The 15,899-nt window shown below is 41.1% G+C and overlaps 1 protein-coding gene across 7 annotated transcripts in view; it reads right to left on the reverse strand.

The window, feature by feature from the left end:
- Positions 1 to 4,260: 4,260 nt before the first annotated feature.
- acaca (acetyl-CoA carboxylase alpha) overlaps positions 4,261 to 15,899 on the reverse strand; it is an 88,373-nt gene continuing 76,734 nt past the window's right edge. For all 7 annotated transcript variants that reach the window (XM_052097608.1, XM_052097625.1, XM_052097618.1 and 4 more), the window contains 7 exons: positions 15,216 to 15,351; positions 14,961 to 15,138; positions 12,568 to 12,680; positions 8,541 to 8,695; positions 8,024 to 8,194; positions 6,262 to 6,398; positions 4,261 to 5,338 (listed from right to left, as the gene is read on the reverse strand). In XM_052097608.1, the coding sequence (XP_051953568.1) occupies positions 5,212 to 5,338; positions 6,262 to 6,398; positions 8,024 to 8,194; positions 8,541 to 8,695; positions 12,568 to 12,680; positions 14,961 to 15,138; positions 15,216 to 15,351 (1,017 nt within the window). In that variant the 3' untranslated portion in view covers positions 4,261 to 5,211. The remainder of the gene's footprint in view (positions 5,339 to 6,261; positions 6,399 to 8,023; positions 8,195 to 8,540; positions 8,696 to 12,567; positions 12,681 to 14,960; positions 15,139 to 15,215; positions 15,352 to 15,899) is intronic.

Below are 15,899 nucleotides of genomic sequence, written 5' to 3' on the forward strand. Positions count from 1 at the left end.
TTAAGGTTAAATTCCTTCGGCAGTGCTCCAGTGTAAACAGAGGGAGGAGCCAACCTACATTCATAACATGCGCCTCAATTGGGCGTTATCAAAAAAAAAAAACACCTAGACTTTGGTGTCTTGTGTGAGGTTCACTACATAATTGAGTGGCTGTGTGATTAAAACTACATGACTATAAAGCCTACACAGAAGGAACACATTGACAGCTATTGCGGAATTGATAAATCAATATAAGTTTGTTACTTTGGCACTTACAAGTGAAGTGAAATAAACATTAAAATGCACAGTTTGAAAAGTATAGCTACAAGACATTAAAAATTATACATGTTTACATAATTATAGTTTAATTTACCAGCGTTGTGATGTTACGTTGTCATAAAAGTTGTAATATTGGCATTTTACACACAAGGTTGGTTATCAATTGTATACGCCTTAACATGATTTCAGTGATAATGTTTACGTCTTGTGGCTATATTTTTGAAACAGTGTTTTTTTAACTGTCCCCATTAACTTCCACAGTAAGTGCCTTACTGTAACAATAGGTTACTCACGTAACCCTGGTTCTATGAAACATCAAGTGGAGAGATCCACCTATGGGAAGGGCATCCGTACCTGACCTCTGCAGAAGCATCCTAGTTAGACAGACAGAAGCGCGTGACCCATGCTCGGTAAGGATCCACCCCCCTACCTAAGAGCATATAACAACCTGCATGCGCTGCTGCTCCTCAGTAAGTATATTCGCTTATCGTGCAGCAAGCGGGGCAAGCTTGGTGGATCTCTCCACTCAATGGTTCAGAGAACCGAGGTTACGTGAGTAACCTATTGTTCTCTTTCATCATCTCGTGTTCGAGATCCACCAATAGGAGACATGGACAGCTCCCCGATTGCACAATACACTCACAGTGAGGTCCTGCAAGCCAGATAAGGAAACGGTCGCCCCAAGGAGGCGGTGCTTGACACGTCCCATAATCACACACATGGCAACCCTGAAGCACACAAGTGAGAACTGTGTACAGGTAGAGCATAAGTAACATGTTAGTGGCACAAACATAAAAATCAGCCCAGCAGCATACAGTTAAGACAACACCCAGGCAGGAATGTTAATGCATGCTTGGTGACATGAATGTGCACAGCCAACCGGCCCATTACCCCTTTTTCTTACTTGCTATGAAGAACCCACCCCAAGACAGAATGAGCTACCGGGGTCCTGGTTACATCCAGCCGGTAGTAACGTACAAAAGTATGGGGAGAAGCCCAGCTGGCAGCAGAACAGATGTCCTGCAATGAAACTCCCCTGAACAGAGCCCAAGAGGCGGCCATGCCCCTTGTGGAGTGGGTTCTGATGCCTTCTGGAGGCAGCACTCCCCTAGATTCATAAGCCAAAATTATAGCTTCCACATGCCAATGCGAGAGGCGTTGCTTAGAAATGGGATTCCCCGAGTGAGGGGGGGCCCAAGAGATAATTACTCTTCTGAAAAGCACTGGAAAAAAGCATCCAAGTAAGCCCGCAGGGCACGGACCGGACAACCATTCAGCCTCTGATCCACCGCAGATGAAAAAGGAGGAGGGTGAAAAGCAGAAAGCTCCATTACCTCACACGAGAATGCTGGGAAGCATTTTGGCATAAAGGCCGGGTTAGGCTTAAGGAAATCCTTATCTCCACTAAGAGAGAATTTATTGCACGAGGAATGAACTGAGAGTGCATGCAGGTCACTGACACGTTTAGCTGATGCTAAGGCCAGGAGCAACGCGGTCTTGAAAGACAGTAATTTTAGGGAAATGCTTCCCAGGGGCTCAAAAGCCTTCAGCACCATGGAGAGGTCCAACTCAGGAACAGTTCTAGTAACTGGGAGAGAACGGCAGGCACCCTTCATAAATCTACGAAAGAGGGGGTGCTGCCCTGCCGTTGAGCCGTCAAACCCAAAATGACAAGTGGAAATAGCCGCCAGGTAGACTTTAATAGGTTTTAAAAAAACACAAAATATCAGAGACTGAACACTGATATGATAACCACACCACCCTTAAAACACTTGCCACTTATAGTCATATAGGGACCTTGCCCGACATTTCCTGTGAGGAGGGTAGATGCTGATGTGGAAAAAAGCATCTTTCAGATCGACTGATGTGAACCAGTCGTTCTGATGAATTGAGCGTGCGAGTGTGCTGTGTGATAACATTTTGAAATTGTATTTCCTCAAATGTTTAACACTCGGAGATCCATAATAGGACGGAGAGCCGTCCTTTTTGGAACTACGAAATAATGGGAGTAAAACCCCTGATTGCATTGATCTAGAGGTTCTACATGAATCACCCCCTTCGCGAGGAGGAGATTTCTTCTTTCAGAATGTGGGCAGCGCTCTTCTCTGTGTGAGAAAAAATAACGCTGCTGAAAAAGCGGGGGTTTCCTGGCAAACTGGAGTCTGTACCCCTTCATTATGGTTCGAATCACCCACTCGGGGGCCGAGGAAGCGCTTATTGCTGCGTTTATGCCCGATTTGCTCATTTGAAATGCAATGGCGCCATCTAGTGGACAACCTAGGGGCGACATAAGGGGTTGCAGAGATGTTCTCTCTCTGTAATGGATTTATTTGATTGTGTTTTTGTGAAACACTGGGGCCGAAGCCTTTATTGAATGTGTGGGAGAGATGTAATAGGGGCTGTGTGGTGACACTGCGCTCATACTTTTTCCCACTGTAAACACTTCCAACACGGGGAGGTTCCCCGACATGAGCTGGACAGGGGAACACACATTGTTTTGAACTGAACACACAGGGTGGACACCCACCGAGTGAAAACCTCCTTTTTTTCTGAACTAGGAGGGTAGAATAAGAGTCAGGGAGGCTGTTGGCCGAGAATGTGGACTCAAAGCCCCCTGAGGCCGTGCCTCAGGCCCCGAGGCAGGGGGGGTTGGGTGGTCACGCGGGGGGGCACCTGCCACGGTGCCGCTTTCCTAGGAAGGCATAATTTGAGCGTTTCATCCTCCTTTTTCTTGTCGTTGCAACGCTGTTGCGTTAGAATGACCTCAGGGAACGCCGGGTTATTTTGATCGGCCCAGCTAAGAGAGGCTGCGCCCCAGGAGGGACCCAGGAGCACGTCGTCATCACCATTTCCCCCATCGGAGTCGGAGAGTTCAAGGTTGGTGCACTGGGTAGCGGCGACCTTGAGCCTCCGGTGTCCGGAGGAAGCTGTAGGTTTGGAAAATGCCATATTAGGGCGAAACTCCTTTGCGTGGAGCAGGGGAAGTGGTGAGAGAGAAAGGCGGGCAACCTGGTGGTAGTTTAAGCGAGCATGGGCGGCTTGCAATAAACAACAAACAAATAACCTGGCTGAAACAAGACAGTCACGTCTGGCGGAGCAATGTGTCCTCCTGTAGACAAATTAGTGAAAGTCAAAATCCAACCGAGCTGAGAGAAAAACAGAGGTGCGAGAAGCGAATGTTAACTGAGGAGCAGCAGCGCATGCAGGTTGTTATATGCTCGGAAAGGGGGTTGGTCCTTACCGAGCATAGGTCACGCGCTTCTGTCTAGCCAGACTTGGTGCAATTGGATGCATCTGTAGAGGTCAGGTACGGATGCCCTTCCCATAGGTGGATCTCGAACATGAGATGATGAATGAGAACCAAGATTTATGAAACAATTTTAAAACTAGGGGTGTCGAAGTAACTTTTTACTACTGACTTCTACACACAAATGACCCGCTTCACAATTGGCAAACCTCATTACATGTGAAATGAGTAACAATGGTAAGTTGCGTGCTTGTTGTCAAGTCCAATATAAAGAATTTGTCTTGGAAGCATGTAAAGAAATCATCTGGCTCGATTTAAGAGATCTGAAAGTTAGTCACATAGTACATTCAACAAAGAGTACCAAAGAACCAAAGAACAACACCATGTAAGATAGTTTGATTTTATTCAGTTATTTTTTTGAGGCAATTACAGTTTGCCAAAGTAAACAGTAAATCCTCCATTTCAATCAGGCAGACAGCTTCTGAGCCCTACATTAACATGTTCAGCAACACTTACAGACACATGTGACAATTTACTGCCTGCTTGGGTCACAGCAAATGTCAGCAAACTTAACATGGTGTTGACCTTTCATTAAGTCAAATAGTAGTGCTTGCAGGTTTTCCTTTAGCTCCAGCAACCATCATGATGTCACAATCAGACACTGAGGACACAGAGCATCATGACTCTCAATGGTATACATAATACTCCATTCACCCCTCAAAAGTGTCCTTGTACCCCTCCATTGCTTTTTAAACAAGTTGATATGTCTACACTACACTCCACTCCTGGTGTGTGATTCTAGAATATTTATATGGTAATCAAATTCAACTACCCTAAATATCTGTGGAATTTTCTACGGCCATGTTGAACTAAAGTGTGCAGCACCTAGTTTGTTTTTTTAAACATGATTGTTTAATAAGTTATTAATGACTTTTATTTCAACTATGCTAAAACATAAACAGCATATTTATAATAATACATACCATACCTGTGGATAAACATCATTAAAAAAAATGTCTTTTGGTTAAGCCACAAGCGGGTGAAACATTAGCGCAACAAACCGATGCGTTCATACGGCTCAAACAACCATCCTGCATGTTTAGAAAATAGAGTGTTTATGAAGCAAGCAAAGTTACTCAACAACTAAATAGCTTTCATAGTAACGAAGAGCGGGAACAAACTAGTTTTATCATGTTGTGCACTGTCAGTGTAGGCGGGGTGAAAGAAAGTCTTAACCGCTTTCAAAATCTGCACGGTCTGCATTTGTAAATGTAGCACGCACATGCTTCGATTATGTGTGATGCAACTGTGATACACTCAAACCTGACTTTTATTAGAGGAAGTGTAGTTTATCCAAGATATTCTACTTGCTATGAATCTGTAAGCTGTTATCACAGTTAAACTCACTCTCTCTCTCTCTCTCTCTCTCTCTCTCTCATACAGTAATCTATGAAGTCCTACAAAAAAACTAAAAGGAAAATAAATGAAACGTCCTAAAAAAGCAGCTTTTTTTTTAATTCCATCTTTGTGCATTCCAAAAGTTCTATTAGAGTACTAATAGCTAGTACAGAAAATGTCTGTCGTAACTCTATGAATCATAGCCAACAGTGTTAGGTCAGTCACAGCACAGCCATGTTGGCTCCTCTAGTTCCAGTTTCCAGTTACTCTTTTCCCAGGCTCTAAGATGTTTGTGTGTAGACGAGGCTCTATGGGGAAGCAGGGGCGTCCATGGTGGACAGAATGCGGACCACCTCAGCACGCTGCGTGGGGGAAATATGCTGGGTCATGTGAACAATAGAGTCCATGGCCACCTCCGGGTTAGCTTGAACAAGGCTAAGAAAGAAACAGAAAAAATATTTAGACATTTAAGATATCAAAATGAGTACCAGAGTTGAGGAAGCTATTTTAAATTAGGATTTTTCATGTATATCCAATTAAATGGATACAGTGTTCAATCATTTTAGAAAAAACACCACTAAAATTCATCAAGGTGTAATTTTTGTTTTTAAATCAACAACATTTGTAATTTTTACATTATAAAGGCTACCAGTGATGTGAATGACTAACTTACATTGTTTTTTATTTAGATTTTTTTTTAAATGATTGAATACTGTATTTGTATAATTCCACATCCTGGGACAATCTCACCTAGAGTAAGTCAGCATATCTAAGAGCAGCCTTCTACAACCTTTACACTATGTGTAAAATATGTCTTGGTAAAATTTCAGAAATTTGTTTTCTAAAAGAATTGAACACTGTACTCATAATTGGACATGCTGACTTCAAATGTAGTATGTGAAAATGTTTTTTTTAATAACAGTGTTTGTTATGATAGAATATGCAAGTCAATTGAATGAACGCTTGGACGATTTAGCGCAGTTTGTGGAATTTTTAGATGGTCCCTTACACACCATAGATGAACATCGTACCTAAAACTATCTTTTCCCGCTCACTGTTTTTGCTTTCGGTGTTATAAAGTGTCCCATTACTGTTTTACTGAGTGACAAACCACTCAACATTTTGAGTAATTGAGCATTTGGAATTAATTTTGAAATAAATCACACAAGTGGGCAGAGAAAGTGTCAGGAATGGAATAGGTATTCTCCACACAGCCAATCCGGTGAGAAGCTTTGATACCTACCCTTTCCGTTTCGACTGAATTGCTCTTGTTTTCGGATTTGCCGTTGTGTTTAATGACCCGTTGTTGTGTTCCTGAACTGTTATATTTACTAGTAATGCTAGGGTTCGGATGTTACCTGCGGATCTGTTTGATAATATGGTCTCTGCGGATATATTTTATATTCTCATCAACGACAGATCTGGCACCCTCTTCCTCGGTCAGCTGCCTCTCCAACCACTCCACAACATCCTCATTACTGTCCCACAGATACGCCTGAGAGAGAGACCAAACAAAAGAGAAATACATCAGAAATAAAGCCAAAATAAAAGACTAAAGCAAGGAAACAAAATGTGACCAACACCTTGAGTAAACTTGAGCTTTAGAAATCCCTTCAAACAAACTTTCTAAAAACATTGCTATTTGACAGCAAAATCACAAGCCTAATCAACGACTCTTCGTTAAGGCTTACACTGATAACATCAGGCTAATCTGAAACAAAGCTGGACTTGTGAAGATTGGTCGAGACGTTAATGGGCTTCCGCCTTCTAAAGACCGCAAGCACTTGTAGTCGGCAATAACATTTAATGCCCCATATTAATCATTTTTAATCAGTTTTCTTTTAATTAAGAAACAGCGTGTTAGTCTTCTATCAGAGTGTGCCAGGGTGGAGATTAATTGTAGCTTAAGATAGCTTGCTCTGACTGGGTTAATGTATTAGCGGTCCAACAGCGTCTTCTACAGATACTTGAGCCTGCCCTGAGGACTTGGCTCTGCTCCAGGACCTGGTGTTGTGATTCTTCAGAGGCCTAGTCTAGCTTTGTTTCACTGTCATCCATTCTGATCGTTTCTACTCTTCATTTATTCTCTGGTCCACACACCGCACCTTAGGGAAAGAAAGACAGTAACCTGCGATGGGAGCATCTATGATAATACAATTTCCTTCCTAGAAAATATATCAATCAGAAGCCAACAAAATAGTTGGTAATTGAGGTGGTTATTTTACTTATGTAAAAATACTTTTTTTCCTATCCCTGTTTAATGTGCAGAGAACTATAAATAGAACGCTTGCAATTAAAGAAGAGCGTAAATCAAGAAGCAATTTTTTTTAATCCTTGCTCTGTTTGAGTTGTCCGACATGTCAACTTGTGGGATGAGTTTGGGCTGGGCTCCCTGTAAAATAAACTCTGGTAGGTAGGTAGGTTTAGAAACAATTACCATTTATTCTGTTTGGTGACAACAGTGGTGTAAACATTACACCTTTAAGAGTGAAGATATTAATTTGTTCAGAAAAAGAAATAAATATATGTATACAATGTATATAAGTGTTTGTACTGTATATACCCTGTACACCTACTTATTCATGCGATTATATAATCAGCCAATTGTGTGGCAGCAGTGCAGTGCATAAAATCATTCAAATACAGGTGAGGAGCTTCAGTTAATGTTCACATTAACCATCAGAATGGGGAAAATTTTTATCTCAGTGATTTGGACCGTGGCATAATTGCTGGTGCCAGATGGACTGGTTTAAGTGCTGATCTCCTGGGATCACAACAGTCTCTAGAATTTACTCCGAATGGTGCAAAAACAAAAAACATCCAGTGAGGGGCGGTTCTGCAGACAGTAATGCCTTGTTGATGAAAGATGTCAACAGAGAATGACCAGACTGGTTCGAGCTGATAGCATGTCTATGGTAACTCGGATAACCACTCTGTACAATTGTAGTGAGCAGAATAGCAACTCAGAATGCACAACACGCTGAACCTTGATGTGGATGGGCTACAACTGCAGAAGACCACGACGGGCACTTTATTAGGACCACAGTGTTCCTAATAATGTGCTCAGTGAGTGTATTTATACTGTATGCTTGTTTGAACAATATTTTGTTCATCACATACTTTGACAGCTCCCTCTGCTTCCACAAACCAGCGTCGCAGCATGGCCTGGACCTGCCCATCCGTCAGCTCACTGTTAGCACACTGTATTTTCCTCTTCACCGTGTCTTCCAGCAATAACCGTCGCAAACGCCAGTAGAAGAACTGCCGAGATGTTCGCCATTCCAGGATATCCTAAACAAACACACACATTCAGCTCCAGTTAACTCCTGAGATGTATTAAAATGATGGATTCAACTGTCATGAACTTCTGATTCCTCAACTTGGGAGAACCACTAATAAAAAGTACCAGTGCTTTTTTTTTGGACATGATACCATTGTAATAACATGGTTTTGTGGACATGTACCACAGTACTACCATGGCATTCTTTGAAGTTGCATTTAAATAATACATCCTCAAACCACACTTTTTAAGTTACGCATAGTAGAATAATGCATCAGATGCTTAACTGAATTGGAAACACAGCAGGCAAAAGCAGAGCAGACAAGTGTAATGTGCTGCAGAAGGGGGAATACTTACAGTGATGACACCTTTTTCCTGCATGCGGCCTGGTGTGTCATGAAGATCAGCAAATTGCACAGCTACTTGATGATATATGGGCAGCAAGAACTCCTCTCTCTCCTTCAGTTTACTCTCCAGATCTTTACGCTCTGACACACTCAACTCTGGGGTGCCTACAAACGAACAGACAAACAGACAGACAGACAGAGGGGAATGGAAATATGCAAAGTTAGTGAAAATGTTCCAAAACTACTGTACTTAAAAGCAGTGACAGACTGATATATCAGCCAATATGGGGTCATTTTAAGATTATTTGCACAATCATGTTTGCTTTTCCTTGTTGTGTCAGTTACAAAGTCTACTAAACAGCCTTGTAAATTAAATATAATGAACATGTCTAAAATGCACATTCACTTAAGTAATATTTTGGGGTGAATTTGAGTAAATGTTGAGTAAAAATGTTTTATTACATTTGAGCAATTGCAGTAAAACTGCATTATATATAATTTCAGCACTGGCCATTGCAAAACCTTTCCATTGTATCATTTGCAGTACTTTTACATTTCTTATGCTGTCAAATCACACACTTTTCATCATGCGTTTTAATTATTGGCCAAAGTCTTGCTCATTTGAGAGCTTGAGCAGTCATAATATAGAGAAGCCGAGGTTCCAGGTGGGACAAACATATATGAATTCAAGGCCCAATATCCAATAGGTAATGAAATGCAGTTCAAATAAAAATGGCGCTCATGAAGCTACTGTAGACTACCAGAGAATCACTGCGGCACCCAAAATGACCTTTTTAGGGCATCTCGTCCAATATCGAATATTTGTAGATTATTATATTTTTTAGTAAATAATGTAAAATGTTGATTCCATTTCAGCAATTTTATCTCATTTGCTATAAAATTACGTAAACATTAATTTTAGCATTGGCCAATGAAAAACTTTTCAGCTATGGAGTCGTTCTAGTTTGTCGTGTCAATATTCGTGCATTTTGCTAGCTATTATAAGCTTTCTAGTTTGTTGTGCTGTGCGCTTGCTATATATATATATGTATATATATATATATATATATATATATATATATATATATATATATATATATATATATATATATATATATATATATATATATATATATATATATATATATATATAGGCATTTAGTTAAAAAATGGTTACTCCAAAAATGAAAATTGTGTAATTCTAATTTATCATGTGGTGTTGATAATGGGGTAGGTTGGTTGATGAGGTCTTAAACCCAACCCAGACGGGACCGGAGAACCCAATGGGTTTTGGGCCGGGTTCGGGTCAGTTTTTCCAAGTAGGACTTCGGGTTCAGGTCGGGTTTGTAATGAATGAAAAAATAAACCGGCTTACCAAACTTGTTTTGCGCACGTACTCTCACTCAGACACGCGCAAACAATCAGGTTAGGGGCCGCTCACACCGAATGCGTTTTTGCACGTCCTTTTCTGCTTACCCATTGTTTTCCTATGTAAACACATGCTGGTCAAATGTCTTTGACATTTACACCACATCTCGCTGTTTCTTCAGTGTCTCGCGCAGGACCGGCACAATTTCAACACCATATCAAGCTAAAAAGAACCATTTTCAAAAACACATGTTGAGACACCTGTGCTCAGTTTCCTTCTTTGCACTGTGTCTAGTTTGTTTTTAGCGCAGTTGTCACAAAGATTCAACCATCTGAAGTTTGAAGTTCAAGCTGCATACAGGGGACAGTTGCATTGTTTCATATTATTCCAGATTGTTCTGCACCAAGTGAAGTTTCAGCAAATAAACGGTAATGCAATGCTTTTTCCCCCCTTCTGCTCTAGTGTAATAAGGGGCTGCCATGCCTTGTTAAAACTGTGTATGTTTACCGTTTCAGTACTGTTACGAATGCTGCCTATATGCTTGCATAAAATACAGCCAATTGCAACAGTACTTGCTAGGAGAAGAAATTCGATTTAGCGATTTCGGGTTAAGGCTTAAAATCTGACGGTATGGTTCGGGCCGGGTAGGGTCATGCACGTGCTTCACATGGTCTTGGGTATGGGTCGGGTTTCATTTTAAGGCCCTAGCAGACCTCTAGTAGACCACTACAAAAAATCTTTCAAAATATGACTGCCCCATATACACTCACCTAAAGGATTATTAGGAACACCATACTAATACTGTGTTTGACCCCCTTTCGCTTCACAACTGCCTTAATTCTACGTGGCATTGATTCAACAAGGTGCTGAAAGCATTCTTTAGAAATGTTGGCCCATATTGATAGGATAGCATCTTGCAGTTGAGGGAGATTTGTGGGATGCACATCCAGGGCATGAAGCTCCCGTTCCACCACATCCCAAAGATGCTCTATTGGGTTGAGATCTGGTGACTATGGGGGCCATTTTAGTACAGTGAACTCATTGTCATGTTCAAGAAACCAATTTGAAATGATTCGAGCTTTGTGACATGGTGCATTATCCTGCTGGAATTAGCCATCAGAGGATGGGTACATGGTGGCCATAAAGGGATGGACATGGTCAGAAACAATGCTCAGGTAGGCCGTGGCATTTAAACGATGCCCAATTGGCACTAAGGGGCCTAAAGTGTGCCAAGAAAACATCCCCCACACCATTACACCACCACCACCAGCCTGCACAGTGGTAACAAGGCATGATGGATCCATGTTCTCATTCTGTTTACACCAAATTCTGACTCTACCATCTGAATGTCTCAACAGAAATCGAGACTCATCAGAGCAGGCAACATTTTTCCAGTCTTCAACTGTCCAATTTTGGTGAGCTCTTGCAAATTGTAGCCTCATTTTCCTATTTGTAGTGGAGATGAGTGGTACCCGGTGGGGTCTTCTGCTGTTGTAGCCCATCCGCCTCAAGGTTGTGCATGTTGTGGCTTCACAAATGCTTTGCTGCATACCTCGGTTGTAACGAGTGGTTATTTCAGGCAAAGTTGCTCTTCTATCAGCTTGAATCAGTCGGCCCATTCTCCTCTGACCTCTAGCATCAACAAGGCATTTTCAGCCCACAGGACTGCCGCATACTGGATGTTTTTCCCTTTTCACACCATTCTTTGTAAACCCTAGAAATGGTTGTGCGTGAAAATCCCAGTAACTGAGCAGATTGTGAAATACTCAGACCGGCCCGTCTGGCACAAACAACCATGCCACACTCAAAATTGCTTAAATCACCTTTCTTTCCCATTCTGACATTCAGTTTGGAGTTCAGGAGATTGTCTTGACCAGGACCACACCCCTAAATGCATTGAAGCAACTGCCATGTGATTGGTTGATTAGATAATTGCATTAATGAGAAATTGAACAGGTGTTCCTAATAACCCTTTAGGTGAGTGTATTTGCATGCTACTAAAACAGATTGTTGTGTATTACATCTTAAACTGTTTGCCTTTAAGTCAATGAGCACAACTTATAAGCATCTACTGTATATTGACCCCTTCACTATTTGCTCCAAGATCTATATTTGGTGATCAGCTTGAATGATCACATAGCCACAGTGCCGCCCAACCAAGGAGCCCTCCAGGATCTTCCATCAGCCCTTTGGCTGTCCAAGAGAGATCGATCACAGAGCCAATCATTTAGCACGACTGCCTGCAACACCGCAGGCCACTCTGGTGGCATGGTCCTCTTTAGTGACTGCTGAGGGGGGAATCGATTGAGAGAGGAACGCAACAGCGGAGGGGTCTGACTGATCTGAGACCTCTGTTGTTGACAAGTCTCCTCAGAGAGGAGAGAGAGAGAGAGAGAGAGAGAGAGCCTACAAAATGAGGAACATAGCGGTAAAATGCTTTAATACAGAATAAACCACCCAATGATAGGAATCCATTTCAGTGGAGAGAGAGAGGGCTAAGAAAGTCAGTTTATAGAGGGTAAGATGAGATGGTGTTACATGCTTGCCATGTTAAAATTTGGCATTTCCATATAACATCTACAATCACTTAATCATAACTGATTTTATGCAATTTTAAGAGCGATTTCTTATGTTTATTCCTGAAATCTCGATAACAAAATCAACTTACCGAGTCTTTCTGCAAGCCCCATGTACACAGGATCCACCCGCCTCATAGTCTTCACAAGATCTTTTCTCCTGAATTTGATCTCCACTGTGCCCTCGGGCTCCAGCACGCCACCACTGTGGAATACAAACCAAATCATCAGATATATCAAAAGACAGCTTTTTCGTTTATTGCTTTATCACGTTGTGCCTGGTTAGGACACCATATTACTATAAACTAGGAAGCAAGCATGCATCACCGCTTCAACTTTGCCACTAATTTTAATGCAAATGACTTTTGTGGCAAAAAATACGTAGACGCAAAATATGCACGTCGATTCGTCAGACCCAAAACAAAGATGGCGGTGCCGGAGAGTTAGCAACACGAGTGGCTCCTCAGACTATCAGAAGTGCAAGGCACTCGTTCCTCTAAAGTATGGGAATTCTTTTAAATTAAAGGAAACAATTCCGTGATAAGTCGTCTTTGCAAAATGGAGATGGCCTTCCATTCTAGCACCAAGGCAATGCACCAGCACCTGAAGAGGCGCCACGCACGCACGCGCACACAGTATTCTTAAGGTGAACGGAAAGTGTCAGAGTGTAAGTTGTTATTTGCATGTGAATGAAGATGCTTTTTTTCAGTATGTTCAACATAAATGTTGAATTCTGAATGTTTATTTTCATTACTTATTTTTGGTTGGAAAAACACTTTCTGCATTAGCTTAAAGCCCCCAAGTTTACAATAGTTACTGTATTCTTTCAATAACTCTAAGAAAGGGTGGCTGGGTGACCTTTTTATTTTTTTATTGAATGCTAGACATCAGAATGCATTATTTTCCTCTTGTACACTTTTACTTGAATTTTATTTTTGAATTTTGAGTTTAAGAAAAAGGTGAGTGGCAGAGTGTATTACTACTATATGTTGTTGTTATTTTTATGTGAATGAAGAATTAAAAGATGCACTTTTTTCAGTAAGCGTGGTTCAGGAAGGACGCCATGACAGGCTGCTGGCTCCCACTGTCGCTGTTAATTTTTATTTATTTTTTGTTGGAAAAACACTCTCTGTATTAGGTTAAAGCCCTCACATTGGTTACTGTATTCTTTCAATTGCTCTAAACAAGTATTTTGGGTGACCTTTTTATGTTTTTATTGAATGCTAGGCATCAAGTTGTTGTTATTTTATTCTGAAAGAAGAATTACAAGATGCACATGTGTTTTCAAGGCTTCAAGGTTTTATTGAATGCTAACTCTGACTAAGAATGCATTACTTTGCACTTGTATAGTCTTTTATTTTGGAATTTTAAGAACAATAAACATATATTGCAATGTTAAGGAATTATTCTTTTTTTCATTCAGATATGTAAATCTACATGTATAAATTGCTATTAGTCAATTAATGGGGAGATAATCGAAATCGAATCGGACTGGACAAATGAATCGTTAGATTAATCGATGCATCGAAAAAATAATCGCTAGATTAATCGTTTAAAAAATAATCGTTTATCCCAGCCCTAACCTGAAACTTACTCTACACAAAGGTGTTTCTTGCAATGCAATCACATTTTGTCCAAATTGTTCCAAAATGTGTTGGATCGCAATTCATAACACAATGCAAGTGGTTGCAATCTCAAGGCTACCACAAGGGATGCTATTGCAAACATTAGTGTGAACTGTCCGTATCTACAGTGAGTTTTCTCTTTCAAGTCATCTAGTATAATGGCAGAGCAACAATTTAAAGAGAACATTGCAGATCAAGTAAGTTGAAGTCAATATATTTCTGGCAATTTACCTTAATAATAACACATCCAGTATAGTGGTACAGATGTTTGAATCTAACTATCACACCCTTGAGTATGAGGTTTGTTACTGTAGAGTGGAGGAGTACAAGGCAACAATGCATGCTCTGTCCCCAATCAGCCTGATGGGGGCGCACGTGAGGGATAAAGGCGGCCGGTGATGACAGTTCGAGAGAGAGAGAGAGAATGACAGGCAGCTGCTCTGTTTATTTACTTTACTATTATTTATATTGTCAAGCCGGTTCTCGCCGCCCCCTTTCCCTTATACCCCTTTAAAGTTACTTACACGGTAAAGTAAAAACGCATGTTAAGCATGTTTAGCTGCACCATGCGGCTGAAGGGCTGGGCGATATTTACAATAATTGAAATATAATTTTTTGGAGTTATATAGTTAACATTGTGAACATTGCCAAATTCTTGTCACAGTCACAGCACGACTATATGAGACCACAAAGTCAAAGATATTATCAGAAATAAAAACGCTAACAGAGTTTGTTTAATTTCATGAATCAGTTCTTTCATACAATCTGTTTATTATCTATAGCAATTTATTTGCCATATGATATCGCAAAGCGCTACTTATAAGGACAGATCTTTTGGTTCTACGTTCTGCTCCTCTTACCGGCTGTCCTTATCTGCATACATCTCCATGTGACGAGGGTTGATGGTGGGATCTATAACAACCCATGATCCTCCTCTCAGCTCTGCCTGAGGAGGGATATAGACCAGCACCGGCTGTCTGTACTCTCTTAGCCCGTCCACGATATACGCTCCGAACTTCAGCACCTGGTCATACATGTCTGAAGCCACAACAGGATGTGTTAGCAGATATATCACACAACATTAAACCACTCCTATCACTTCCTGCATAACAGACCTTTCATGCCTCCAGAGAAGCCCCTCCAGTTGGCAAACACAATGAGTGGAAGCCCCTCTCTGTTGAAGTCTTTAATGGCCTGTGCGGTCTTAAAGGCAGAGTCGGGGAACCACACCTGCCCTGCCTGCTGGATTATCTACAGTAAACAGAGCACAACCACTGGTTATTATTCTTAGAAAGAGAACATGTGAACGTTTGTCTGAGACCTCGTATACACCTGCTATTACGATTTCTTTTGGGTGGTCAGTGCTAAATACTGGTGTAAATGGGGACTGAAATGTTTTGTGATCGGATCATAAAAACCACATACAGAGGTAGTCAAAATAGCATGTGACCATATGTCCACATCGCATTTGAGGTGTAAATGCTAATCAGTCCTATTTGTGTCCTGGATTTGTGTCCACCTCACCTGTCAATAAAACACTGTGCTTAAACAAGAGTTTAAACTTTTAAAAAGAAATAACTGCCCGACCGAAAAATACACAAGTGCAAGAAATTCACGGAGCTTCTTCAATGTGTCTGGTATCAACATGCAGGGGCACAGATGACAATACAGGTAATTCACTAAAATAATGGATAATTCTGCTCGAAATGTATGCGCTTGGTCTTGGATTAAATTTCAACTACCTCACTTAGATACAGCGCGATAGTTCTTTCACCATTTCTTTGACTTTTATGTCTTTT

This window comes from Xyrauchen texanus, chromosome 3 (assembly GCF_025860055.1).
Source record: "Xyrauchen texanus isolate HMW12.3.18 chromosome 3, RBS_HiC_50CHRs, whole genome shotgun sequence".
In the NCBI taxonomy this organism is placed as follows: Eukaryota; Metazoa; Chordata; class Actinopteri; order Cypriniformes; family Catostomidae; genus Xyrauchen; species Xyrauchen texanus.